Source organism: Protopterus annectens, chromosome 1.part0, assembly GCF_019279795.1.
Source record: "Protopterus annectens isolate FY-2018-M chromosome 1.part0, PAN1.0, whole genome shotgun sequence".
NCBI lineage: Eukaryota > Metazoa > Chordata > Ceratodontiformes > Protopteridae > Protopterus > Protopterus annectens.
The window spans coordinates 1,854,238,500-1,854,265,431 of NC_056725.1; the positions used below are offsets into that span (position 1 = coordinate 1,854,238,500).

Consider the following 26,932-nt stretch of genomic DNA (forward strand, 5'->3'; position numbering starts at 1 on the left):
GAATTCTTATCAACCTTATTCGACCAGGGTGCTAGCTTCTCTACGGTCAAAGTCCAGTTAGCTGCAATTTCCCACTATCATGTGGGAAGTGATCTCGTCTCCCTGGCCTCTTCCAAATTATGTAAGACCTTTTTAAAAGGCACTTTCCTTTTGAGACCTCCTGTTAAAGATCCAGTTCCTCCATGGGATTTAACTCTTGTTCTCCAATCTCTGACAGCTCCCCTGTTCGAGCCTGCAGCCTCGGTGGATCTAAAATTATTATTTTGGAAGACGGCCTTTCTTATTGCCATCACCTCGGCCAGAAGGGTTTCGGAACTTCAAGCCCTTTGCGCCAAACCGCCATACTTGTTTTTTCATAAAGATAGAGTTTCCCTCAGGACCAATCCTACCTTTTTGCCCAAGGTCGCAACGGAACCCAACATCAATCAATCCATTAATTTACCAGTATTCTTTCCAAATTACCAGAACAAAGGTGAATATAAGTTACATTCCCTGGACGTACACAGGCAGTTAAGATTGTACCTGCACAGGACCACTGGTCACAGGAAATCTGACCAACTCTTTGTATCCTTTGCAAAACCCTCTTTGGGAAAACCAGTATCAAAAGTTACACTGCCAGATGGATTTCCCAATGTATCCTGCTTGCATATCAAAGTTCTGGTTGACCTGAACCTGAAGGAGTCCACACCCATTCTACTCTATCAATTTCTACCTCTGCTGCGTTTTGGTCCAGAGTTTCCTTGGATGACATTTGTTCAGCAGCCACTTGGGCTTCATCTCATACGTTCATTAATCATTACAAGTTGGACATAATTTCCAGAGGGAGAGCATCCTTCGGCTCTGCAGTGCTTCGGAATATCCTTCCATGAGGACCTCCCAAGGTTTGTGTAGCTGGGGACTCTGTCCCACAGGTTGATGGACAAATGAAGTTAACTACTTCAAATGAAGAAGTTATGTACTCACCATAATGTTCCGTCTCAGTAGGTAATCTTCATTTGTCAGCAACCGACCCTCCCTCCATCCCCCTAACCTATAGTGCATACTAGAAGGATTCCTAGCCCTTGTTTCCAGATAACCTTAGGTTAGGATTTGCAGGTGATTCCTGTGTTGTAATACTCTGTGTTACTAAGCAAACTCGATCTGAGGTCAGGAAGGGTTAGCAGGGGATTATGGGTAAGGGGGAGGAGATTGGAGCTAGGATCTTAGCAGTTTGAATCTGCTGGCTCGGATCAGATACCCACAGTTTGCTGACAAATGAAGATTACCTACTCAGATGGAACGTTATTGTGAGTACATAATTTCTTTTTTCTTTTATTTCACAGGTCACTAGTCATTGTTTGCTGTGTGTGTGTATGATTCCATTGATACTTCTTCTAGGGATATGGCCACTGGTACTGTTTTTAGGAGGGTTGCGTTACTGCACTCTCAGAACCTTCCAGATAATGATGAAATGAGATATTAAATTCTCTCTTGAATAGAGATTGTGTTTGGCCCCTCTGCTGCAGAGGTGATCAAAAAGTGTTGAAAGGTGCACGCTGATCCACAGAATCTGTAAGATTTTTAAAAATGACCAAGGGATTTTCTTTCTCCTAATCTTGGTTTGGCAAAAACAGAATAAACAGTCTCAACAAAATTCAGGTAAACAGATGCTTAATAAGAAATGACAAGGGCATTCCAAAAAAGACATCTCAAACCGGGCAAAACCAGTGACAGTCATAAAGGTCTGAATGACTGTTAAAGAGATCTTGTGACCCATTCCCTCTCTGGCCTGTTTTTTTCTTCCATAAAGACAAAAATCTGCATTTTTCTGTTGGCAACAGATTATGTCAGACAAATAGTCTCTGAAAATTATTCATCAAGGTTACAGCTGGCAGTGGGAGGAAAATCCTCATTCCTAGGAGGTGCTTCCTTATCTTCCAGATCTTATTATGTCCTTCTATTCATATGCTGCTGTCTATAACACAAGGGAGTTTTCCTCTGGTGAACTGTCGTATGTCCGGCCATTATACAAAAGTTAGATGCTACCGCTAGGGTGCGTACGACGTCCCGTGTCTCTCCCTGTGGAACATTGGTTGTAAACGGACATCGGGTATACAGCAGACGTCAGCAGGCACCCTCCTCAGAACTTCTCTGCCACCTGTGTGACTTCTAGCTCCAGTCGTCGCTCCTTCGGAAGAGTGATTTCGCACAATCTGACTTCAGATAAGTACCCACTTTTGGGTTCATGTCAGATAGAAAGAGCAAGTGTAGGCATAGAAGGCAAATTCTACATAAGGATTTGCATGAGTTCTGCCTGTTTTTCTTAGGCCAAGAGCAGGACCAACACCACCTGTAGTGTTTATTTTTCAGGCCTTCATCCCCAAAACTCTTAGAAGTTGCTTAGCAGTGTTAAAACTCTACCTAGAGAATCAGAGACTTAAACGGTTAGCTTCTGGTATGGATCTGACATCAGGTTCTTCGGATGAGCCACCAATCAAAAAGGTGAAAAAGTCTAGGCCTGAACCGACTGCTGCACCTTCCACTCCAGCAGTACCTCTTGAGGCCGATGAAGGCCCGGAGTCCGAGCTTGAGTCCTCAGATATTCTTTTGGTGGATAGCCAAGAGGAAGCCGTTCTAGTACCTGACATCACATCCCAGAGAGAATCACAGGCGTCTGATTTGGTCGTCGAGGGGGAACCTAGGCTCATAATTTCCAGGGGTCCGCGTGGGGTCTCTCAGATTGTAGTGCCAGAAGATAAAGCCTCAGGTACCGTGGAGTGCCACCCGGCATCTAGCCCTCCTACCCTTCACCATATCTCTGATTCTTCAGCATTGGTGTCACATAAAAAGAGAAAACAAAACATATTGCTCATCCTCCGGCACCCTCTACTCCTCCGGATTGGCAGTCCTTCAGCCAAGGCCTTCTAAACATCTTCTTGGCCTTGCATCAGGCCCCTTCGGCTTCTACCCCTAAGGGACCTGCTCCCAGTGTCTACTCTGGAGAAGAGGATTCATTAAATGAATCCCTCACTCACTTCTCAAATTGCTTCTGGGATATGCCTCCCCAGACTTAGGAATTCAGTGGCACAGACTCCCCAGGAGAGGACTTCACCTTTGTGGAGACTGTTTCACAAAATGCAAAATTTCTTCAAGTGGGACAGCAATCAGGTCACCGAGACCCAAAAGAGATATTATGAACTACTCCAATTGGAGTCTCCTAGCCCCTCTGCTGTACCCCCCCCCCATACACCCTGCTTTCCTGGATGCTTCAAAAACCCCTGATTTGCAGCCTCCTGCCCCCAAATGCTGAGATAGATTCTACAAGGTCCCTGATGAGGCTAAATTCCTGTACAAAGCCCCATCCACAGACCCCTCAGTTATTACCATTGCTGCTGACAAAACTTTGAAGTTACTTCCCTCCACCTCTGTACTGACCTCAGCTAGAAAGCAGACTGATGGTGCGTCTAGGGAAAAAGTATACACCTCTGCCACTTTAGCAGTAAGAGCCATCAACTGCCAGACGCACATGGCCAAATACTCTTTGTCTCTGATGGTAGATGTGGTCAGACAGTTCTTCATTACATACCATTCCAAGGAGTGATAGAACCACTTCCTCCTTCCCAGGTGGGGAAGGATATTTATTTAAGGATTTACCTATTGCCAAAAAAAAAAAAAAAAGGAAAATGCTTGGAGACCAGTTCTGGATCTTTATTTCCTAAACATATTTGTTATAGTGCCCAGTTTCAAAATGATGTCACTTCACAACCCTTTACATCTTCTTCCTATTTCAAGTTTCCTGATAACACTATACTTTAAAGATGCATATCATCACATTAATATTCATCCAGACTTCAGACATTTCTTAAGGTTTTGTGTGTCCTGATCACGTTATGATTTCTGTCTTGCCATTTAGACTATCCACTGCACAAGAGTGTTATCATAGTGTCTAGGTCCAGTTATAGCTCACTGCAGGCCAAACAGTATCCACATTTTTCAATATTTAGATGAGTTGCTTATCTTTGCAGAGTCCTTATCAAAGTGTCAGGAATCTCTGTTTTGTGCGAGAGATCTCTTAAACAACATGGGATTCCAAATCAACATTCAAAGGTCCCAAGTTGGGATTCCAAGAGAACATTCAAAAGTCTTGACTCCTTCACACAGGAGTGTGTTCCTGGGATGTCAGCTAGACACCTCAGCTCAAAGAGCCTTTCTCCCACATGAAGAAGATCTTTTAGATTTATTTCTAAGGGTTTCCACTCGGACGTCTATCACTGTGAGGGAATACCTCAGGAGTTTGAGTCTCATGGGTTCTGTGATTCTCATGATACCCCTGGTAAGACTTCACTTGAGGAAGATACAGAGGTATTTGAAATCTCTTTGGTCTAAGAATCACCACTGTTTATCTTTCCAAATCTCGGTGCTGGGGGTTGTCAAAAGAGAAATCTTTTGATGAAGAAAACAGATGTCCTTAAATCCAGGTCTCCCCTTCTTATCTGCTTTCAAGTACTCCGTCACCACAGACACTTTGGACTTTGCTTGAGGAGCAGTTTCAAAAGGGCTAAAAGTGCATGGGGTGTAGGACATCAGTGACAAATGCAAGCAAATAAATATCAAGGAAATGATTGTCCTAATCAAGGAAGTCAATTCTCTGAACCATCTTTGGTCCCCGGGACCTCTTCAAGTGGTTACAGACAATACCATAGTCATGTGGTACATCAACAAGCAAGGGGGAAACAGGTCATACCCCTTTTGCAGACTAGCCATGTTAGCTTGGGATGTAGCTTCACAGCAGTCTCACTATACAGGCATCCTGCATTCCATTAGAGCAACATTGTGTGGCAGACAAGCTGAGCAGGACCAATGTATGCAGTCACAAATGGGAACTAGATCAAGGTGTCTTAAAAATTTGATCCATATGTGGGGAGTTCCTCAGATTAGACCTCTTTGCCTCTTCCCTGAACAGTCAAATGGCAAAATTCAGTCCCTGGACTCTATGCAAGAAGGCATGGAAAACAGATGCCTTTTCTTTTCTTTGGACAGGAATATTCCTGTGTGTCTTTCCACCCTTTCCCCTAATATCCTGGGTACTTCAGAAGATTCAGAAAGAATCCCCAAAATCATTGTGGTGACCCCCTTCTGACCTAGACAACCATGGTTCTCCCTTCTTTTGGAAATAGCTTCCTCACAGACTGGATCTACTCATACAAGAACAGGGTGTATGATGCATTCCACCATCAGTCATCTTCAATTTACTGCCTGAATGATAGGGTCTTAATTCTTTTTAGGCACCTGTTTTCAGAGGACACGCAGCAGGTATTATGGAACGCAAGAAAGCCTGCTACTATAAAATCATATATTAGCAAATGGAAGAGGTTTTCTTGTTGGTAATAACAATATAACTAGCAACCATTCAGGGCTAGTTGCTCCCAGGTTTTACAATATTTCTGTGAGCTACTATCCTGTGGCATTTCTTGTTCCTCTGTCAAGGTTCATTTGTCAGTCATTTCAGCATGAATGCCCTTGGATCCTCTTCTTTCAGTGCAGTCTCATGTCAGAATGTTCTTGAAAGAGGGTTTTGCATAAGAAACCTCTAAGAAAACTGGTGGTCTCTCCTTGGGATCTTAATTTTGTGTTAGAGAAACTAACACTATCTCCATTGAACCAGGTAATTTGGGTGACTGGAGGGTTCTTAACATGGAAAACAGTTTTACTGATTTCTCTGACCTATGCTAGAAGGGTATCTGAGTTGTAAGCTCTGTGGTAATTCAACCCTATCCAATTTTCCATAGCGGCAAGGTTCGTTTGAGAACTGATCCTTTTTTATGCTTAAATAGTATCTGAGTTTACTTTAAACCAAACTGTCCATCTCTCTGTTTTCTTTCCTGAACCTAAAAATGAGGGAGAAAGGATACTCCGTACCTTGGATGTCCACAGACAAACTCGGGTATTGTATTGACAGAGCTAAGTCTTTCAGATCTTTGGATCAATTGTTCATTTATTGTGAAGGTAAGAAGATGGGACAACCTATGTCAAAACAGACCTGTTTCCAAATGGTTATGTAAGCTTATTACCTTTTGTTATACTCACCATAACAAATCCATTCCAGGCAAGGACAAGGCCCACTGTACTAGGGCCTTGGCTTCATCTATGGATTTTTGGAAGGGGTTGGATTCTAGAAGTAATCTATAAGCTGTTACTTAGTCCTCTCTACGTACTTTTAAAACACACTACAAGCATGGTTCCTTCTCTAGGTCCAGTTCAAGCTTTGCTGCAACCATTCTTCAGGAGCTCCTGAATGACTCTTCTTCCACTTCCCATGTGTAGTTAGCTATGGTAATCTACCTATGTACAGTGGATATAAAAAGTGTCCACTCCCCTGTTAAAATGCCAGGTTTTTGTGATATAAAAAAATGAGACCACAATAAATCATTTTGAAACTTTTCCCACCTTTAATGTGACCTATAACCTGTACAATTCAATTAAAAAACACATCTGTTAGGGGAAAAAATATAAAAAATAAAAAACGTACAATAAGCTGGTTGCATAAATGTGCATACCCTTAAACTAATACTTTGTTGAAGCACCCTTTGATTTAATTACAGCGTTCAGCCTTTTTGGGTAGGAGTCTATCAGCATGGCACATCTTGTCTTGGCAATATTTGCACACTGTTCCTTGCAAAAGCGCTCCAAGTCTGTCAAAAGTGACTGGTATTTGAAACTGTTCATAATTCCCTCCACCTTGACTAAAGCCCCAGTTCCAGCTGAAGGAAAGCAACCCCAAAGCATGATACTGCCACCACCATGCTTCACCGTGGGGGTAGTGGTCTTTTGGTGATGCAAAGTGTTGTTTTTGCGCCAAATGTACCTTTTAGAATTGTGGCCAAAACGTTCAACCTTGGTCTCATCAGACCATAACATATTTTCCACATGCTTTTGGGAGACTTGATGTTTTGTTTTGCAAATTTTAGCTGTGCCTGGATGTTTTTCTGTGTAAGAAAAGGCTTCCATCTTGCAACCCTACCCCATAGTCCAGACATATGGAGAATACGGGAGATTGTTGTCACATGTAGTACACAGTCAGTACATGCCAGAAATTCCTGCAGCTCCTTCAGTGTTGCCGTAGGTCTCCTGGCAGCCTCCCTGACCAGTTTTTGTCTTGTCTTTTCATCAGTTTTGGAGGGACGTCCAGTTCTTTGCAACATCACTGTTGTCCCATATTTTCTACACTTTTTGATGATGGTCTTCACTGTATTCCATGGTATGTCCAATGTTGTGGAAATTTTTTGTACCCTTCTGACTGATTTCTTTCAACAATGAGATCCCTTTGATGCTTTGTGAGCTGTCTGTGAACCATGGCTTTTGCTGTGGCAGGCAACTGTGTAAATATCATGAAAATCCTACTAGGACAGCTGAACTTTAATAATCAGTCTCTCTAATTGGTGGTAGGTGTGTACCCAAGAAGACAGTGCTGTAAATAAATCAGAAGGTGCTTCAACAAAGTATTAGTTTAAGGGTGTGCACACTTATGCAACCAGTGTGTTTTTTTATTTTTTATATTTTTTCCCTAACAGATTTGTTTGATTTTCAATTTTCAATTGAATTGTACAGGTTGTAGGTCACATTAAAGGTGGGTAAAGTTTTGAAATGCTTTATTGTGGTCTCATTTTTTAATATCACAAAAACCTGGCATTTTAACAGGGGTGTCTACACTTTTTATATCCACTGAAGCTAATGCTACTGCAGCAGTGATCAACAATGATGCATGTAGTACAGCTGTGCAAGTTGAATTTACCATAACAGTACTGAAATGGTCACTGCTACAGTATTCTCTCCTTCCTTCCATCTTCCCTTCTTTTTTGGTGGGTTTTTATGCCAAGATGTGGGTATTTATTTTTTGTTGATGTTCTTCGTGTTTCACTGTTGCAGTCATCACAATTAGGTTATCTGCTTGTAGTAGCCCTCATTCGGCCTGATTATCAAAGTCTTGGGTCCTGCGTCGGTTGCTGTCTCATCTTCCATGATATCAGTTAGTCAGGGGTATAAAGCATGCAGCCGATGCCATTACATCAGTCTTTCTTGCTGCGTGGTGCCCGAAGCAGAAGCAGTTTGCAAGTGCCGGTCGGCCGACTCCTGAAATTTTTGTTTTCGAGTTTCAGATCCGAAGTCTTCAACTAAGCTAAGTACCCCGTTGGGGATCCTTTTTCTTGCTCTAAACTGATGTCAGTAAAAGTTAACAATTGTTTTTCTTGTGGAAAGCAAATACCTCATAAAGATTTTAATTCGTACTGCTTTCCTTGCTTAGGCCCAGACCACGGCGTACCTCATCGGTTTGGTGCCTTATTCAAACCTCGTACTATTTGTCTGTTCATTTACGCATCTAAATATTGTGGTACTGTGTTCAATTATCCAGAAATGGCCTCGGTAAGCCACCTGACTACTGACATTCTGAAAAAACGCAGAGATAAAGACAGAAACAGACCGCATAGGTCCAAAGCTGCTGACGACGCTTCTCTTAAGCTAGTCGCCAGTTCGCTGGTACTCAGTGAGGCACTTTCGCAGCCCCTTATACCCACTACTTTAGATTCGCAGGCCTCTACTGAGACCCATTCGGAGTCCTGTATGCTGCGAGATGCTTCTTCGAGTGTGGAATCTGCGGATGTCTCTACCTTGGATGGGCCCCGAGCCACTGTGCAGGCACCAGCTTCTGAGGGTGTATTCAGGCTTACTGACTTGCATATTAAACCGACACCATCTTCTTCTTCAAGGCCTAAAACTCGATCCATGCCTAGAAAACCGACGCCCATACCACAGGGTCAGGCCCCTATGCCTAAAAAACAAATGATAAGAATGGCTGAAGACCTTGTTACTCTAATCAGGGGAAGCCAGCCTTCCTCCTCTAAGAGACGTAGGACTGATTTTCCTTCTGATTCTTCTGATTAGGATTCTGAAATTTCTGTTTTCTTTGATGACCAAGATTTGCCCTTATCTATCTATGAGGATTCTGATGCAGAGGACCCCCATTCCCTCTGCTTCCCCTCCAGAGGATTTCTCTTTTGGTGAAATCTTGCATACTCTTATGGAGCATTTCCGCTGGGAAAGCCAGGATTACTCTGACTCCAAAAAGAGGCTTGGGGAATTCTTACTCCTGCCTCAACATAGGCTTTTAGCTATCCCTCCTGTACTGGACATTGTAGATGATGCCTTCTCAGAATCTAGCCTGGCCCCTGACATTTTACCTCCTGCTCCCAGAAACCCTGATAGGTATTACAGGGTACCTGACTCTCACAAGTTCCTTTTTAAAAATCCTGCTGCGGATCCTGAGACCGTTTCACAGGGACCCAAGGGCATTAAGGCTACTAGTGCCAAAAATCCCACCCCCTCTGATAGAGATTCCAGAGCGCTGGATAGATGGGGTTAGAAGGTATACACTTCTGCAACTTTGGCCATTAGGGCCTTAAACTGCCAGTTTCATATGTTAAAGTATCAACAGCATATTATTGGATTGCTTAAACAGAAAATTATGTTGATTCCTGACTGTGCTGAAAATAAAGAATTACAGGATTTAATGCATTCTGCTGAATAAGTTGGAAAACATACTTTGCAATGTGGTTTTGATTCATTAGAGGCATCTTGCAGGGCTGCTGTCACTGGGTCTGTACTTAGAAGGCATGCTTGGCTTAAGGAGCAGTCTTTGCCAGATCATGTTAAAGCTCAATTACTGGATGCTCCCTTAAACCAAGACCACCTTTTTGGCAACAAAGCAGAAGTAATACTTAAAAAGATGGAGGAAAAAGCTAAATCTATGCAAACTGTTAAAGATTTCCTGCAAGTGCAGCCTACCAGATTTAGTAGGCATTGGCCCTCTAAGAATTGGTCCTTTCCCGCCTCTTTCAGGCCTTCTCAGGCCAGACACAGAACCAGCAGAACACACAGGCTTCAGTCCCAAGCTACTCACAGGCCTAAGCAGTGGGTTGCTCCCACTTCCAAAGCAGGTAGTAGTAAGACTCCCCCTATGGTAAATGTCTCGGTGACTTAACTTTAAACCTTCCAAGCCCTGCTCAACTGACTATTCCTTTCGGAGGAAAGATTTCCCTGAATGCAAAAAAATTGGAAACTCATTACCCAGGACAAATGGGTTTTAAATATAGTTTCCCTAGGATACAGATTCCACTTCCACTCCTTACTAACCCCAAACAGTTGGCCAGACCTACCCCCAAATCAGTGGGCAGAGGCTCAATAAGCAAGTTCTCTCTCTTTTAAGCATCAGGGCTATTCAGCCTGTCCCAGAAGAAGAATGGGGGCAAGGTTTCTACTCAAGACTTTTCCTGGTACCCAGAAAAGACAATTCCTGGCGTCCTATCCGGGTCCTGTCCATCCTAAACACATTTTTGGTAATCTCAAAATTCAAGATGCTAACTCTTCATCAGCTGCTTCCTATGCTAGGCAAAGGTGCCTGGTTGGCAACACTGGATTTAAAGGAAGCTTACCTGCACATCCCAATAAGGGAATCTTGCAGAAGATACCTATGCTTCAAAGCAGGCTACATGCGCTATCAGTTCTCTGCACTGCCCTTTGGCCTATCTACTGCACCCAGAGTATTCAGAAAGTGCCTAGCTCCAGTCATTGCATTTTGCAGGCAAAGAAATATTCAAATATACCCATACCTGGACGATTGTCTAATTCAGGCAGAAAGCCAGGACATACTATTAAATCGTGTGGCATTTGTAAAGAAATTGCTAATTTCTCTGGGGTACACCATAAACAAAAAGAAATCACGTCTTGTACTCTGCCAACAAATTATATTCCTGGGAGCAAGCATGAATACAACTTCACAGATTCCTTACCTCACGCCAGAAAAACAAGTTCATTTGACAGCCTACTTCAAACTACTGGCCACAAAGACCCAGCTATCTGCAAGGAAAATACTGCAAGCCCTGGGGTTCATGGCCTCTTGCATTCTACTAAGTCCATATGCAGGACTGCATATGAGGAAACTACAGTGGTATCTAAAAAGCCTATGGTGTCAACATTCTCAGGATCTAGATCAATGATTCCTGTCATACCTTGTCTACAGATAGAGTTCCTTTGGTGGGCAGTGGCCTGCCACCAAAACAAGGGACTGCCATTCACTCTACCCCCTGCTGCCCAAACCCTAACAACAGACGCATCAGACTATGCATGGGTGGCTCACTTGACAGGGCAGTGCATTCAGGGCAAATGGAATCCAAGTCTAATGCATCTGCATAGCAATCAAAAAGAAATGTTAGCTGGACAGAATGCTCTGACAGCCTTCAAGGACCACATTCTTCCAGGACAATTATTGGTAAAGACAGAAAACACCACTGTTATGTGGTACATAAACAAGCAGGGGGGAACTCACTCATACCCTGTCTGCAGACTAGCTATGGCTCTGTGGAACACAGCCTTGAGATACCAAGTGCACCTACAGGCTCAATTCCTGCCAGGAAAGCTAAATACACTGGCAGTCGACCTAAGCAGAAATCTCATGGACCCACACAAGTGGAAACTGGAACCAAAGATATTCAACATGTTGAGAAACAGATGGGGGAGCCCAGAGATAGACCTGTTCTGCCTCCCCCCAGAATTTCCAATTGGACAAATTGTGCACAAGGACTTCCCACAAACAAGCTTGGAAAATGGATTCCCTGTCCTTCTTCACCTGGAAATACCTATCAGTTTATGCCTTCCCCCCTCTGCCTCTCCTCTCCAGGGTACTACTAAAGATCAAACAGGACAAACCAAGGACAATACTGATTATTGCACCAGACTGGGCATGCCAACACTGGTACCCCCTCTTGCGCAGTGTGTCACTGCTGGCACCATGGCACCTGCCTCAGACCCCTGCCCCGCTGTCCCAGCAGGAGTGCCAGATTCTGCACAAGCAGCTTCAAACCCTAAACCTTGCAGCCTGGCTAATTACCTGATCTCTCCATTACCATCCCTCAGTAAGCAAGTGAATGGATGTCATTCTGGAGGCAACGAGACCTAGTACTAGAAAATCCTATGCTGAAAAATGGAAAAGATTCTGTTCCTGGAGCCAAATTCAGGGGATGGGCACAACAGCGCCGAATTTACCTCATATTCTTCAATACTTAACTGAGATGCTTCACAAGGGCCTTTGCTTTTCCTCGATCAAAATTCATGCCTCAGCCATTTCAGCTCATTACAATACAGAACCATCCCTATTTTCTCATCCACTGCTGAAGCAATTCCTCAGAAGGGCCAAAAATTTGAGACCATCATGGAGAGCCCCTACTTCAGCCTGGGACCTTAACTTTGTATTGGAGAAGCTCTCTCTACCTCCCTTTGAGCCAGCTGCAAATGTAGAGTTGAAATTCCTTTCTTGGAAAAACGCCTTCCTTCCAGCCATCACTTCAGCAAGAAGGGTGTCTGATTTACAGGCCCTCATGGCAGTGGAGCCTTTCATCATCTTTCATGCAGACAGGGTGTCCCTCAGGACCAATCCCTCCTTCATGCCCAAGGTGGTATCCAGTGTGGCCCTTAATCAGTCCATTCATTTGCCAACCTTCTTTTCTAATCCACAGGACAAAAAGGAACGAATACTGCACTCCTTGGATGTGCACAGACGACTTAGATTTTACTTGGACAGGGCTAAGCCTCTCAGGAAATCTGAGCAGCTGTTGGTTGCATTTGCTGCAGGGGCAGAGGGGAAGGCCATTTCAAAGCAAACCATTTTTAAGTGGATAGACCATTACATTAATTTCTATTATAAGCACCATGGAAAACCTACCCCACAAGGGGATAAGACCACATTGAACCAGGGCTGCATCTATTTCTGTAGCCTTTCTCAGAGGTGTCCCTACCAGGGACATCCTAGAAGCTGCTACCTGGAGTTCTGTACATACCTTCACCAAGCATTACCACTTGCCATTTTTTTCTAAATCCAGAGCTGAATTTCCCACTGCAGTCTTGCAGGGCCTGATTGCTGGTCCTAATGCTATCTAATTACCTCCTCCCATCCTTAACTTTGGAAATCTACCCAAATGTCATGACTGCAACAGTGAAACACGAAGAATATAGTACAGTTGTGTACACTTACCATAAATGTAGTTGTTCGAGTGTATTCACTGTTGCAGTCCTGGTTACCCTCCCTCCAGCCCCCTGACTTCTGTTGACTATAGCTCTATTCTTGTTTACTATGCTTAAAGCTTTTTGGTGTATTTGCTTTTTTGTTGGAGGTGTAACCTTGTGTATAATTGCTTCCCATTATGGGGGCACCTGACATATGGGGCAAGAAAAAACTGATGTAATGGTGTCGCCTGCATGCTTTATACCCCTGACTACCTGACGTCATGGAAGATGAGACAGCAACCGATGCAGGACGCAAGACTTTGATAATCAGGCTGACTGAGGGCTACTGCAAGCAGATAACCCAAATGTGATGACTGCAACAGTGAATACACTCAAACGTCTACATTTATGGTAAGTGTACACAACTGTACTTTTTTGGCATTGTCCTTTCAGGGCTCAGCCTCTCTCTGCTGGCAGGAAAGCTTTGAAGGGCTTATCACCCAAGCTTGTCCTTTAGTGAGCTCAGTTCAAGCTGCTTGACAGTTTGGGGCACATGGAAGGTGCCCTGAGGCTTTGGAAGTTGGCTGGCTATTACATCCTTGGCAGGATATAACTAAGGCTACTGCAGTAGTGACCATTCAGCAATCTACTGTTATGGTAACTTCCTCTTATACAACTGCCCTTTCCACTCCATAATTACCCAATAATCATACTCTCTCTTCTACTTACATTTCTTTACTTCCAGGCCAATATCCTTGCCCCTTGGTATTATGCATACTAATCCTGTGCTCTGTCTGAGTAACTAAGCATTTCATAGGTAGTTTTCACAAGTTCATAGGTAGTTATTAGGCATGCCTTCAAAGAAACTCTTAAATTCTAGCCCAGCTTCTATGTTGCCCCAGACTGTTTGGTTAAATGACGTACTCAGAGTCATGCAGCAGTCAAATGTAGGCAGAGGAAATTAAATCCTGGACTACATGAAGCTGCTTAACAGCTAATTGCCTTTATTATGACTGACAGCACAGATGATTAAGTTCAGTCACCACTCATTCATTTGTTTGCTAAGCATACCTTTCAACTCTCCCAGAATTTCGCAGAATGTTCAGATTTGTCTCATATTTTTTGGTATTTTCCTCATAAAATTGGTAGTTTTCCTGCATGCCATTGAGAATTGCACTTGCTAAGTAATGGCAGACATTTGAGTTGCAGACTTCCCATCATTCAGAAAATGCACGCTAATGTACAACCTGTTATTCTAGCAAATTACTGAAGTTATAAGAGCAATATTTAAAATTTGTTCCGTTGTCCCCCCATTATTTTTGACTTTGTCCAGATTTTTGCATAAAGATGAGAAGCATAAAACTGAGCTTTATACTTATGTGAATTTGGAGAGGTCAGTTGCATATCTGAAGCTATTAATAAAAATAAAGAATCTGTATATTCTGAATTTTTAAGCATCAGTGTTGAGGCAGAAATTGTTGTACTGAGCTTATTGACTGACTGCAACTGATAAGTATACTGGTTTTGTTAAATATTTGTAAGCTCCGTTTGTTCTTTAACTTTCTGTAATTTTTTAAAGTGTTACACATGCAGGAAATCAACCCTTTTCCTTGTGCTATTTATGATAAGGCAGAAAAGCAGACTTCGTTTTTCCTCATTTGTTTTGTTAGGATGACATTCATGCATTTCCATGGTGACTGGCAGATTCATTTAATTCTATTCAGTTGCAGTCAGTAGACCAAATAGGCATTTTTATGAGAGTTATGACTTGTTGGTGAAGAAAGTGTGATGGAGAAAGTTATGATGGAGGGACTTGTTAAATGCAGTTAAAGTCTGACTGTATAGCGCCATCTCCTTCTGCCATCAGACCAGCTTAATGCAACGTAACTTGTAAAGAATTCAAAAGAGAATATATGCAGCAGCATGTTTTAACAGATGCACTGGTGTGTGCCAGCCTGTAACCAAAAATGCTAATCTCAATCTGTGTTGTGTGACTTTTGGCATTCATAGCAACTGTTTCAGACATTTTTTGAAAATGTTTAGTAGATAATTATCCCCTGCCTTTTTTTTTCTTTGATAGATTCATGAAAGCATTAAGTTTTGCTTCACTGGACAAAGAAGATTTATTAAGCCCAATCAATCATAATACTCTGCAACGTTCTTCTTCTGTTCGATCAATGGTGTCCAGTGCTACCTGTGGTAGTTCAGATGATTATATTGGACTTTGCCTCCCAATCGATATCAGTGAAATGTTTCAGGTACAGTAGAATTATTTTCCATTTTTATGACTGGCAGATATGTTAGGCATGAGACTTGGCATTATAAGAATTACTCGGGTGTTAGAGAAAATGAACAACAAGTTTATATTCCAGTTTAAATGCTCATGAGGTGTAGATTGATTCCTTCCCTCCCAGGCTACTGAAGTGCTTATCATCTTTTGAGATATTTCATTCATCTAGTTATGGTAACAAAACCAAAATCCTCCCCTCAGCATTTGGCAGTTCTTTTGAAACTTTATGTTCAGCAGTAATCACAGCTTTTGAAGTCATGGCCATGTGTCAACATCATTGCATACAGACCTGTAAAAGGGTGATATATCCTTCACTAGTTTTCTTTTTGTCCTCCTTGTAACATTTAAGTAAGCAAACAGAGAAATTAGAAAATGCTGCAACACAGCCTTGTAGCGAAGACGTAGATGAAGTAATTGTCATACCAGCTTGAGTTAGAGGCAGTGGTGTGATCAGTTCCTGGAGCCCATTTTTTGTAGAAGTAATGTGCTTCAGCTGGGGCTTAGTCCTGCTGCTGGCATTGTGTTTTAGAGGAATGATGTCGTGACTACCACCCATGTGATTCACATTTGATAAATTACCCCAGTTCAAGAGAACTTGCTGGGGAGGGGAATAATGAGGCAGAGCCTTCTGCCAAAAGGTTGAAGCCATGTGTCCTGGGGTGCACATTCCATTTGCAGTTGGCAGTAGAGGCTGGAGATTTATGGAGACATCTGCTTACTGTCTGTGATAAGGCCTTACACCATTCCAGCACATACTCAACTCTCTGGACTTTGAGGGCATGTGCAGGGGAATTTCAGAGCTTAAATGAAAACACCCTTATATGGTTGTGTAGATTATGGCCACACATTATTCTCTTGCCTCCATAAAGGAGACTGAATGGGTGACGTAGGGGTTTGATGGTCAACAGACACAGCAAGGAAAAAAAATAACCACTCAGGGTAAAAAAAGATCTGAAACCCAGATCTTAGGTTCATAAGTAGGTAGTAGGCTATCTGCCCGAGGGCATTTTTAAGCCTAGCCAGAGTGTGTCGGCTTTCACTGCCCCATTGATTAATTAACTGATCCTCTGTCAGGCAGAGCCAATGAAGTGATTCCAGGGGTGTATTTTCTGTTACCCATCCACTCGTCAAGGTTTCTCTTGAAGAGTGTTAGTGAGGGGCTCTGCCTGATGTAATTTGGAATTTTGTTCCAAAGCATGGGGAGTCTCTGTGACAGGAATCTATCCCTCCAGCATGTTCTATTTATTGTTGTGGCGAGGTTTAGCTCACTAGAGCTTGTGGCTCGCGGTGACTTGGGTTTCTTTAGGTGGAGCACGTCCATCAATTCTGAGTTGGACATGGCTTTGTAAGTCAGGCAGAGATCACCTCTGAGTAAGCGATATGCCACTGAGTACAGCCAGAGTTTTTTTCAGTTGGGCTGCATAGGACATATGTTTGAGACCAGTAATCCTCTTGGTGAAGTACTTTTGTGGTCTTTCCAGCTGTTGAAAGTGTCTTGTGAGATACATCCCAAATGAGGCATTGTACTCTATGATGGGTCTAATGAGTGACGAGTAGAGGGGCACTATAACCTCTTTATTTCTAGATGTGAACCCTTTAGTAATTAGATGGGCCACATAGGATTTCCTAACTACTTTGGCAATGTGATTGTCAAAGGAGAGATTACTATCTACCTGGGTCCCCAGATCTCTTATTACCTCTTCTGTATTAAGGGGCTGCCACCTATGTGGTAATTCATGGGTGTTTTGTTTTTCCCAAATGGCATTTTTTGGCATTTAGCTTGAGGCCATGACTTTGACACAAGGTGTCCGTCTCAGTAAGGCCCTTTTGGAGGATGTCCGTGTCAGCCGGAGAGTCAGTTATGGCTCCCAGTTTGCAGTCATCGGCGAACCTGGTTAGCCATTGTCCTCCTGTGTTTGTCTGTACTTCTGAGAAGTATATGCCGAACAGTAGGGGTTCCAGGACCGAGCCTTATGGGACACCACTTGTGACTGGTTTAGAGTCGGACCTGGAGTCTGCTATTCTTACCATGTGTGTGTTCTGTCTGTAAGCCAGTTGGCAACCCATCTCGTGACATATGGGGTTTATGCTCAGGCTGGTGAGTTTTTCTGTAATACCCAAGTGGGGAATGGTGTCAAAAGCTTTGGCGAGGTCAAGTTAGGCTGTGTGAACCACCTTTCTCTCGTCTATGGCCTTGGTGACTGTGTCAAAGAAGTCCACCAGGTGTAGTAGGCATGATCTGCTCTTAACAAAGCCAAACTGGGTTGGGTCAAGTGTTTGAAGGTTCCCAATGTCTTTGTTAATGAATTCCATGATGTGCTGAATAGCGTTACAGACCAGGCTAGTCAGGCTTATGGGGCGATAGTTACAAGGGTCAGTTGTGGCCCCTCCTTTGAGGAGAGGAATAACTGTTGCTGTGCGCCTTTCTATGAGCACATAGCCTGCGGAGAGGCTGAGGTTGAACAGCATGTTTAGGTGGGGGGTTAGTTCGTTCTGTAGTTGTGCAAGATGCAGCCTGGGATACCATCTGGTCCCATTGACGCTGTGTTTTTGGCTTTTGAAAGGGCTGTTTTCACCTGTGCGTCTGTGATTTTTGGGACACTACACTTTTCCGGTATTGTTGTGGGCCCTTTTGGAAGTGAGAGAGGGGTGAAGTTTGCACTGAATCTATCTGCCAGGATGTTGGCAATATCAGTAGATTCAGTATATTATGTGCTATTTTGCACTAGTTCAGTGCATATCTGCGAGTTGCCACTTAGATTCTTAACATAACTATAGAAGGCTTTGTGGTTATCTTTTGACTCCTTAGCTATTTTTCTTTTCTTTCGAAGTTATCCTTGGATGATTTCATGAGGGACCTCAGTTTCTTACTGATACTGATCAGGGATGTCTTTCCTTCTTGGGATTTGCTTTTTTTCTGAACTAGTTTCCTCCTCCTGTTGTATAGCCTGTTTATTGCAGGGGTCCACCAAACTGGTTTCCTTCTCATAGAGGAGTGAGTCTTGGTTTTGCTAGGGCTGGCACGATCCATGCATCTTTGTAGGTGCTCATAGAGTGCATTTGTAAAGGTTTCTGCATCTTGGGCAGCATTATCCTTTAGCGTGGGGGGCTGTGAAACTTACCACCTCTGTCTTAAGTAAGGTGAAGTTTGCTTTAGAAAAGTTTTTTACTGTGGTTTCCTTAGTTGGGGGTGGTGGTGGGGTGTGGGCATCCAGAGTGATTAGTGTGTGGTCTGATCTAACCAGTGACGGGTTGACCTCCGGTGTGGAACACCTGTCGCCCATGTTGGTGATGACCAGGTCCAATATGTTTTCACCTCTGGTAGGGGAGTTTACCAGCTGATCCAGGGCATTTAAGTTGATGAATTCCAGGAATTTGTACTCTAGTAGTTTTCCCAGTGAATGGTAGGGTAATTGAAATCGCCTAATATCAGGGTGTTTGGTAGGACCTTCATATTTTCCAGTGTCTCCAGAAAGGTGGAGTGGTGATCCTGGGTCATGGAGGGTGATCTGTAGCAGGCCACAATTTGCATTGCAGATTTGCCCGATGTTAGTTGCACATGGATGATCTCAGAGGTATCATGCTGCGCCACTAACCTGGAGGTGTAGGTATCCTTGATGAATATGGATACATCCCCCTTCTTTTGTGTTTCAGTCCATGTTCTGTGGCCGAAATGTGTGGTATGAGTTGTAGCCCGGTAGTGCTGGGGTGCTCTCTGGAGTCTTGAACCAGGTTTCAGTTACTGCACAGATGTCGACGTTCTCCATACTGAGGAGTGCTTCGAGTGCGTGCATTTTGAGATTTAGATTAAAAAAGGTAATTTAAGTACTTGGTAGTTGACAAGATTTGAGAGTTGTTAGGGAAGATAGAAATTACTTCAAGAAGTGATAGCTGTAGTTAGTAATTAAGATAAAATGAAATGGAGTTTAAAAACATGGAAGCAGTAAAAGAAACAGAGAGAGAGAGAGAGAGAGAGGGAACATAAGTAATGCAAAATATTTGGAAGGGCTGATAAAGGTTAAAGTGGTGTAGAATAAGGGGATCTCACAGACCCAGAAGAGGAGCAACTGCATAATGCTAAAGGGAAATAGGAAGAATTTAGATAATATGCATGAATGTAGAAGGATTGATGTTAAATAACTATTCTTGTTACCTATAGAGTGCAAAAATATTTAGCACAAGAATTTAGATGATGTTCTATAAAATCCTCCAAAGCTAGTTACGAAAATAAAATTGCCAAAGATTCCAAACACAACCACAAGGCATTCTATAGTTATGTCAAGAATCTAAATGGCAATGCTCAGATATGCTCTGAGCTACAACAGAATGGCATTAAATATACTGATCCCAAGAATATTGCCAATATACTGGCAGCTTGATTTAGTGCCAACTTCACCCCTCTCTCACCCCTTAAAGGGTCCATCTCAATACCAAAAGATTGCCAAATTCCAGTAATCACGGCCACACAGAAACCGCACTCTCCAAAGCTAAGAATACAGCATCCATGGGACCAGATGACATCCCGGGCTGTGTACTACATGAAATACAAAATGAACTGGCACCTCACCTAAGTGTCATGTTTAATCATAGCCTCACCTCAGGCTTCGTTCCCACTGAGTGGCACACAGCTACAGTTATCCCACTCCACAAGGGGGGATCCACCTTGGATCCCGGGAACTACTCTCCCATCAGTCTGACTAGCCTGATCTGCAAGGGCATGGAACGCATTGTCATGGAACTTATAAACAAAGACATTGTCAACCTTCAAACACTGGACCCCACCCAGTTTGGGTTCGTGAAGGGCCGATCTTGTCTCATGAACCTGATTGACTTCTTCGAATCAGTCTCCAGAGCTGTGGACGAGGGTAAGGTGGCCCACACAGCCTATCTGGACCTCGTCAAGGCCTTCAACACCATCCCCCACTCTGGAGTCATAGATAAACTTACTAAGCTGGGCATAAATCCCTACGTCACTCGATGGGTTGCCAACTGACTTACTGACAGAACCCAGACTGTAAAAGTAGCCAACTCCAAATCCAGCTCCAGACAAGTGACAAGTGGAGTACCTCAGGGTTCAGTCCTGAGACCGCTCTTGTTTGACATCTACTTCTCTGAAGTACAGGCCAACACTAAGGGACTCTGGCTAACAAAGTTCGCAGATGACAGCAAACTGGGAGCCATTATTGAATCCCCAAATGATGTGGATATTCTACAAAATGGCCTTACAGAAACAGATGCTTGGTGCCAGAGCCATGGGCTCAAGCTTAATGCCAAAATATGTATAGTTATCCCCTTTGGGAAAAAACATATATCCATGAATTACCACATAGGTGGCAGTACACTAAACACAGAAAGTGTGATGAGAGACTTAGGGACACAGTTGGACAGCGGTCTCACCTTTGATAACCACATTGCCGCAACAGTCAGGAAATCCTATGTGACACACCTCATCACTAAGGGCTTTTCATCCAGAAAAAAGGAAGTCATTGTCCCACTGTACTCATCTGTCATTAGACCCATCATAGAGTACAACGCCCCGTTTGGTATGTACCTCACAACACATCTGCAACAGCTGGAAAGGCCGCTGAAATACCTCAGTAAAAGAATCCCAGGCCTAAAGCAGATGCCCTATGCTGACCATCTAAAAAAACTCCAGTGGTACTCTGTGGCATATCGTCTACTCGGAGGCGATCTCTGCTTAACATACAAGGCCATGTCAAACCCTGAGCTGTTGGACATGCTCCACTTAAAGAAATCCCAATCCCTCAGAGCCATACGTTCCAGGGATCTAAACCTTGTTATCACAATGAACAAAGCATGCTGGAGGGATAATAGGTTCCTGACCCAGCGACCCCCCATACTCTGGAGTAGACTGCCCATACATGTCAAGCAGAGCACCTCCTTGGCCCTCTTCAAAAGGAACCTTGACGATTGGATGGGAGATAGGAAATTCCTCCCGGGGATCATGTCAGTCACCCTGCTAGACAGGGGTCTGGGGAAGTAAATATTGTGGTAAGAAATATCCAGGGAATTGTTTTGGCTACGCTCGTATAGGCCCTGGGGCCGATAGCCTGATACCAACCTATGAAAGAAGAGGGGGTTGGAGCCACACTTAAGAAGCCTGTAGCAAAAAGAATAACTAGAGATCGTATAGAAATATTAAAGATATTTTGGAATTTTTTTTTAACATTTATCTAAAGGAGAGGTATGGGAAAACAAAGAAAAGACACACACAGAAATCTTTATGGAAGACTTCATTATGCTAGCGTTAGAGGAAGATGAGGCTCAGCAGTTAATAGATAAAATAAAAGTGGTGATGCATAGTCAAGCAAAGGGGACATCTCCAGTAGCAGATGTTATTCCTTTGGAAATTTGGACATTAGGAAGGAAGACAGTGATAAAGATCTGGAAAGTTTTTTTAATAGTGTTTTAATTGGAGAAGGGGGGATTACCATCATCTTGAAAGAAAACTGTGGTGACAGTATTACCCAAAGAGGGTAAAGAATCTTCAGACCTGCCTTCATGTAGATCCATTTCAGTTTTAAACCATGATCATAAAGTGTTTGTGTATTCTAATTGAGAATGACAATGATGTTACCACATTTGATAGATATGGATCACTCTGGTTTTGTGGAGGGGAGGTAAACATTTGACAACAATAGTGGAACAGTGGTAGTCCAGAGGGAAACCTAGTATAAGAAAGCTTTGCTGCTGTTGTCGGATCTTGATGCAGAGAAAGCATTTAATAGACTCATCTGTGATTTTATTAGTAGGGCAATGACAGCATTTATGTTTCCTGGTAGAATAATCAGGTTATTAAAGAAGTTGTATGAAGGGTTGTATCCAAAAATACTGTATGTGCCATGTTTCTGCATCTGTAGTCTGACATTATTTGGCCTGCTCAGGAGCTTGGTCAAATAAGAACCCCATGTGAAAATTTTCTTATCTTGTAGTCCGTCACTTAATTGTATATATATTTTTTTAATTTTGCAGTTAGAGCTAGACTTCCATGTATGATTTAGGGTATGTCTGTCCCACAGAAAGAAGGCAGAAGCTTTCGTAGTAGACAGATCGCATACAAAGACTTTCTCAGATTTTGCATTTTCTGTTTAGGCACAGAACATGACATTGAGAGTTGTAGGATCTGTCAGGAATTTGTCAGAAGCTGTTAAGTGAAGGGAGTGTTCCTTGCAAAACTACTTGGACTGGAGGAGACTTGGTCTTTGGAGCTCATCACCATGGAGTCAATTTAGGAGAAGGCAGTCAGGTTCTAGGGTGATGCATCATCTGACATCCACAGTCCCAGTTTGCAAGATGCTGGTCCTGGTGAAACAGTTTTACAGACCCTGGCATTAATGTCTCAAGGATCCTAGGCTACTGGCAAAATTTCTTTCCTGCAGATTAAGGCATCACTCACAAAGCTGAAAACCCAAAAGTTAAGCTCACAGCAGCTGTCCTGTCACAAATGCCTGCGGCCAATGTTCATTTTGCTGTTTCACAGGGGGAGGACAGTTAAAAAAAATTGACTTAGGGAAGGTCTGGATTTGGAGGTCCAGAAATGTATTCCCCAGTTCCAGACTGCCAGGGTATCGTTCCACTCGGGAGGTCTCTAAAGCTAAAACATATGATACTCCCAGGCTATTCTTCTTGACTTAAGGGTTCATTCAGGTCCTGCAGCGCTCAACACTCACTATCTGAAGTTCAGTGTACCAAGACAAAAAGGGAAAACTCTGTAGAGTGGAGTAAGACAATAGACACTGATGCACCATGCACAGAGGAATTCTGTTCTGGAAATGCTCAGTATTTTGATGAAAGACTACTACAGATGGGAGGACAAGTAGGTTATCTAATACACAGAAAAGGTGCTTTGATTTACAGGGATTGCATGCCCCCTAAAACTGTGGCACTTACTCTTTTCATTGGAGTTGTGGAGGATGCTTTATTGGCATTCTCTAAGGAACCTGACAGCCATTCCTGTGGTGTAAGAAGTCTGATGGGTTCTCCAAGTTTAATTATAAATACCCTGTGGCAGATCGATCAGTGACATTTTATAGATCCATAGAAGGGATCAAAACTGATTCCTACTCCTGCTATTATTCCCAGTGATAAGGAATGCAGAAAGTGTACACATTTGGCAGTCTGGCCTTTATAGCCATTAATTGTCAAGCACAATTTCAGTCAAGTTTCCGTATTCATGAAGGATGCGCACATCTCCAGACTGGAAGCCCAACATAACGTATCAGAGATACTTCAGGTGCAGCTAACATATTGGGTAAGACAGTGATTCAGGTTGTAGCCTGCTATAGGTCCCCAACCATATCCCAAGACTCACACTCCACGTTCCCAAGCACCCAGGAGAATATTATTGTCCACCCTAACACTCTCATACTGGGCGACTTCAATACCCCTTCATTAATTGGGAAAACTACTCATGTAAAGAACAAAAGCCAGCAACTGTGAGCTGTATGAACTAATTTAATTAGTGATAAAAATAAAACCCCCCAAAAATGACAGACCGGTTTTGGCCGTGGTGTTAACCTAGCCTTCATCAGTGTCCTGACACTGATGAAGGCTAGGTTAACACCATAGCCGAAACCGGTCTGTCATTTTTGTTTTTTTTTATTTTTATCACTAATTAAATTAGTTCATACAGCTCACAGCACAGTTGCTGGCTTTTGTTCTTTGCTAACCATGTGTTTTTGAGCCGTGCAATCACTACCGTTCAAGGGAATTCTTTTTGAAAACTACTCATGTACCAGTACACTTGCCCAACATTTCCTGGAATTCATTAATTCCAATGCCCTGGACCAGCTTGGTCTTACCCCCAGTAGAGGTAGCAACATCCGTGACCTGGTCATTACTAACATGAGCGACCGTTGCTCTACACCAGTAGTCAACTCCTCCCTAGTTAGATCCGACCATAAACTTAATCACCTTGGAAATCCACATCCCTCCACCCCTCCACCCTGCAAAGGTAACAAGCATGAAAAACTTCCCCAAAGCTAACTTTGGGCTCCTAAAAACAGAGGTAGCTAACTTCATGGCACCCTTGCAAATGGTGAATAGCCGCATGACCGCCGAATCATACACTGATGCACTGTACGAACACGTACACAAATGCATGGATCTCGCCATACCCAATAGAACCAAGACGCTCTTCCCCAAAAAAAGGAAGCCAATCTGGTGGTCCCCTGCCATAAATTCTACAACAGGAGGAGGAAACTGATGTAGAATAAGGTGAAGTCCCAAGATTGGAAAAACTCCCGTATCAGCCTCAACAAAAAGTTGAGATCCCTCATCATATCCTCTAAAGCTAGCGATGAAAACAGAATTGCAGCAGATAGTAAAGACAACCACAAGGCCTTCTATAGTTATGTAAAGAATCTCCATGGCAATACCTAGATTTGCTCTGAGCTACTGCACAATGGTGCCTCCTATACAGAACTAACAGATATTGCCAATATACTGGCTGACAGATTCTGTGCCAACTTTAAACCTCCCAAGGACAAATCACAATACCAGTAGATTGCCAGGCACCCAGTATTACTGCTGCACAGGTTAAAACAGCGCTGTCCAAGGCCAAGAATACAGCTTCTATGGGACCTGACAATATCCCTGGTTGTGATCTGCATGAACTACAGAGTGAACTGGCACCTCACCTGTGTGCCCTGTTCAGTCACAGCCTCACCTCAGGCTTTGCCCCCTACCGAATGGCGCACTGCTACAGTCATAGCAATCCACAGAGGAGGAGTGACTACAGACCCTGGAAACTATCGCCCCAGTAGCCTGACGAGTCTGATTTGCAAAGCTATGGAACGCATTAATAAACAAGGATATAGGCAATCTCCAAACTCTGGATCCTACACAGTTTGGTTTTGTGAAGGGTAGATCATGCCTGCTCAACCTGGTTGATTTCTTTGAGTCCGTCATCAGAGCTGTGGATGAAAGCAAGGTGGTTCATACAGTCTACCTTGATCTGGCCAATTTTGATACATTCCCCACTCAGGATTCATAGAAAAACTCACTAAGCTAGGCATCAACCCCTGTATCACTATGTGGGTTGCAAACTGGCTCACAGAACCCTCAGTGTGAAGGTAACTGATTCCAAGTCAGACTGCCGACCTGTCATGAGTGGAGTCTCACAGGGTTCAGTCCTGGGTCTTCTGCTGTTTGGTATCTACTTCTGTGAAGTCCAGGCCAACACGAAGGGACTGTGGCTGACAAAGTTCGCAGACGATTGCAAGTTGGGAGCTATTATTAACTCCCCAAGTGATGTTGACATCCTACAGAAAGGCCTCGCCAAGACCAACGACTGGTGTCAGAACCATGGCCTTAAGCTCAGTGCCAAAAAATGTGCCTTCATCCCCTTTGGGAAAAACCCGGTTCCCATGAATTACCACATCGATGGTAGTCCACTGAACACAGAAAGCGTTATAAGAGATCTGGGAACACAGGTTGACAGCAACCTTTCTTTTGACCACCACATTGCCACTTTGGTCAAAAAATCCTTCTGTCTGGCACATCTCATTACTAAGGGTTTTGCATCCAGGAAGAAAGAGGTCATTGTCTCCCTCTACTCTTCCCTCATTAGGCCAGTCATCAAGTACAGTTCCCCATTTGGCATGCATCTCACTAGACACCTGCAGCAACTGGAGAGGCTGCAAAAGTACCACAAAGAGGATCCTAGGCCTTAAACACTTGTCCTATATGGACAGACTCAAAAAAACTCCAACTATTCTCTCTCTCTCATATCGCCTACTTAGAGGCGATCTCTGCTTGACTTACAAAGTCATGTCTGACCCAGATCTGTTAGAAATGCTACATCTAAAGAAATCTCAATCCCTCTGCACCACACGCTCCAGAGACCTCCACCTCATTACCACTATCAACAGAACATGCTAGGGGGACAGGTTCATAATCCAGAGACTGCTCATGCAATGGAATAAACTTCCCATACATGTCAAACAGAGCACCTCACTGGCCATCTTCAAGAGAAATCTTGATGAGTGGATGGAAAATAGAAAATTCACCCTGGGGATCACTCCAGTGGCTCTGCTCGACAGAGGCACTGGGAACTAAGGTCGGGTGGCACGATGCCAGGGTAGTCCTATGGGCTAGGCTTGTAAAGGCTCCAGGGTCATTAGCCTAGTACACACCTATGAACAAATAGGTTCATAGATAAGTACTAGGCAGTCAGTCTGTAGATCATTACAATCCTAGCCTTAAACTCGGAGTTTCATTCAGCCTCAGAGAAAGCAAGATAGTTTAGACTGATGGAAACTTTGAGGCTGTTCTTACATTTATCTAGGTTTATCTTTGCTACTGTATTTGATATGCAGTGGGTGTTTGTGTCCAGATGTGAAGGATATATTGGGATATGAATCTAGCATGCCACCATGTTTTATTTATGTGGTGATGAAGGTTTAGTTCCTTTAACTGGGTATTTCATGTGTCATTTGTTTGTTGAAGGAGTGGGAGATCAAAAAGGTTAGACATCGTTCTCCATTGAGGGGTCAGTAAGAGACTAAATACAAATAGAGGGCTGCCAGACTGTCTTGATAACTAAGGTTTTATAGCCACTGATCTTTTTTAGTTATGAATCTCTGAGGT

General features: G+C 43.3%; 1 protein-coding gene across 1 annotated transcript in view; it reads left to right on the plus strand.

Annotated features, from left to right (window-relative positions):
• The window catches only part of RICTOR (RPTOR independent companion of MTOR complex 2), a 3,179,211-nt gene that overhangs the window by 2,601,370 nt on the left and 550,909 nt on the right, over nucleotides 1–26,932 (plus strand). Inside the window, exon 32 of the mRNA XM_044069875.1 lies at nucleotides 15,113–15,290. Within this exon, the coding sequence (XP_043925810.1) occupies nucleotides 15,113–15,290 (178 nt within the window). The remainder of the gene's footprint in view (nucleotides 1–15,112; nucleotides 15,291–26,932) is intronic.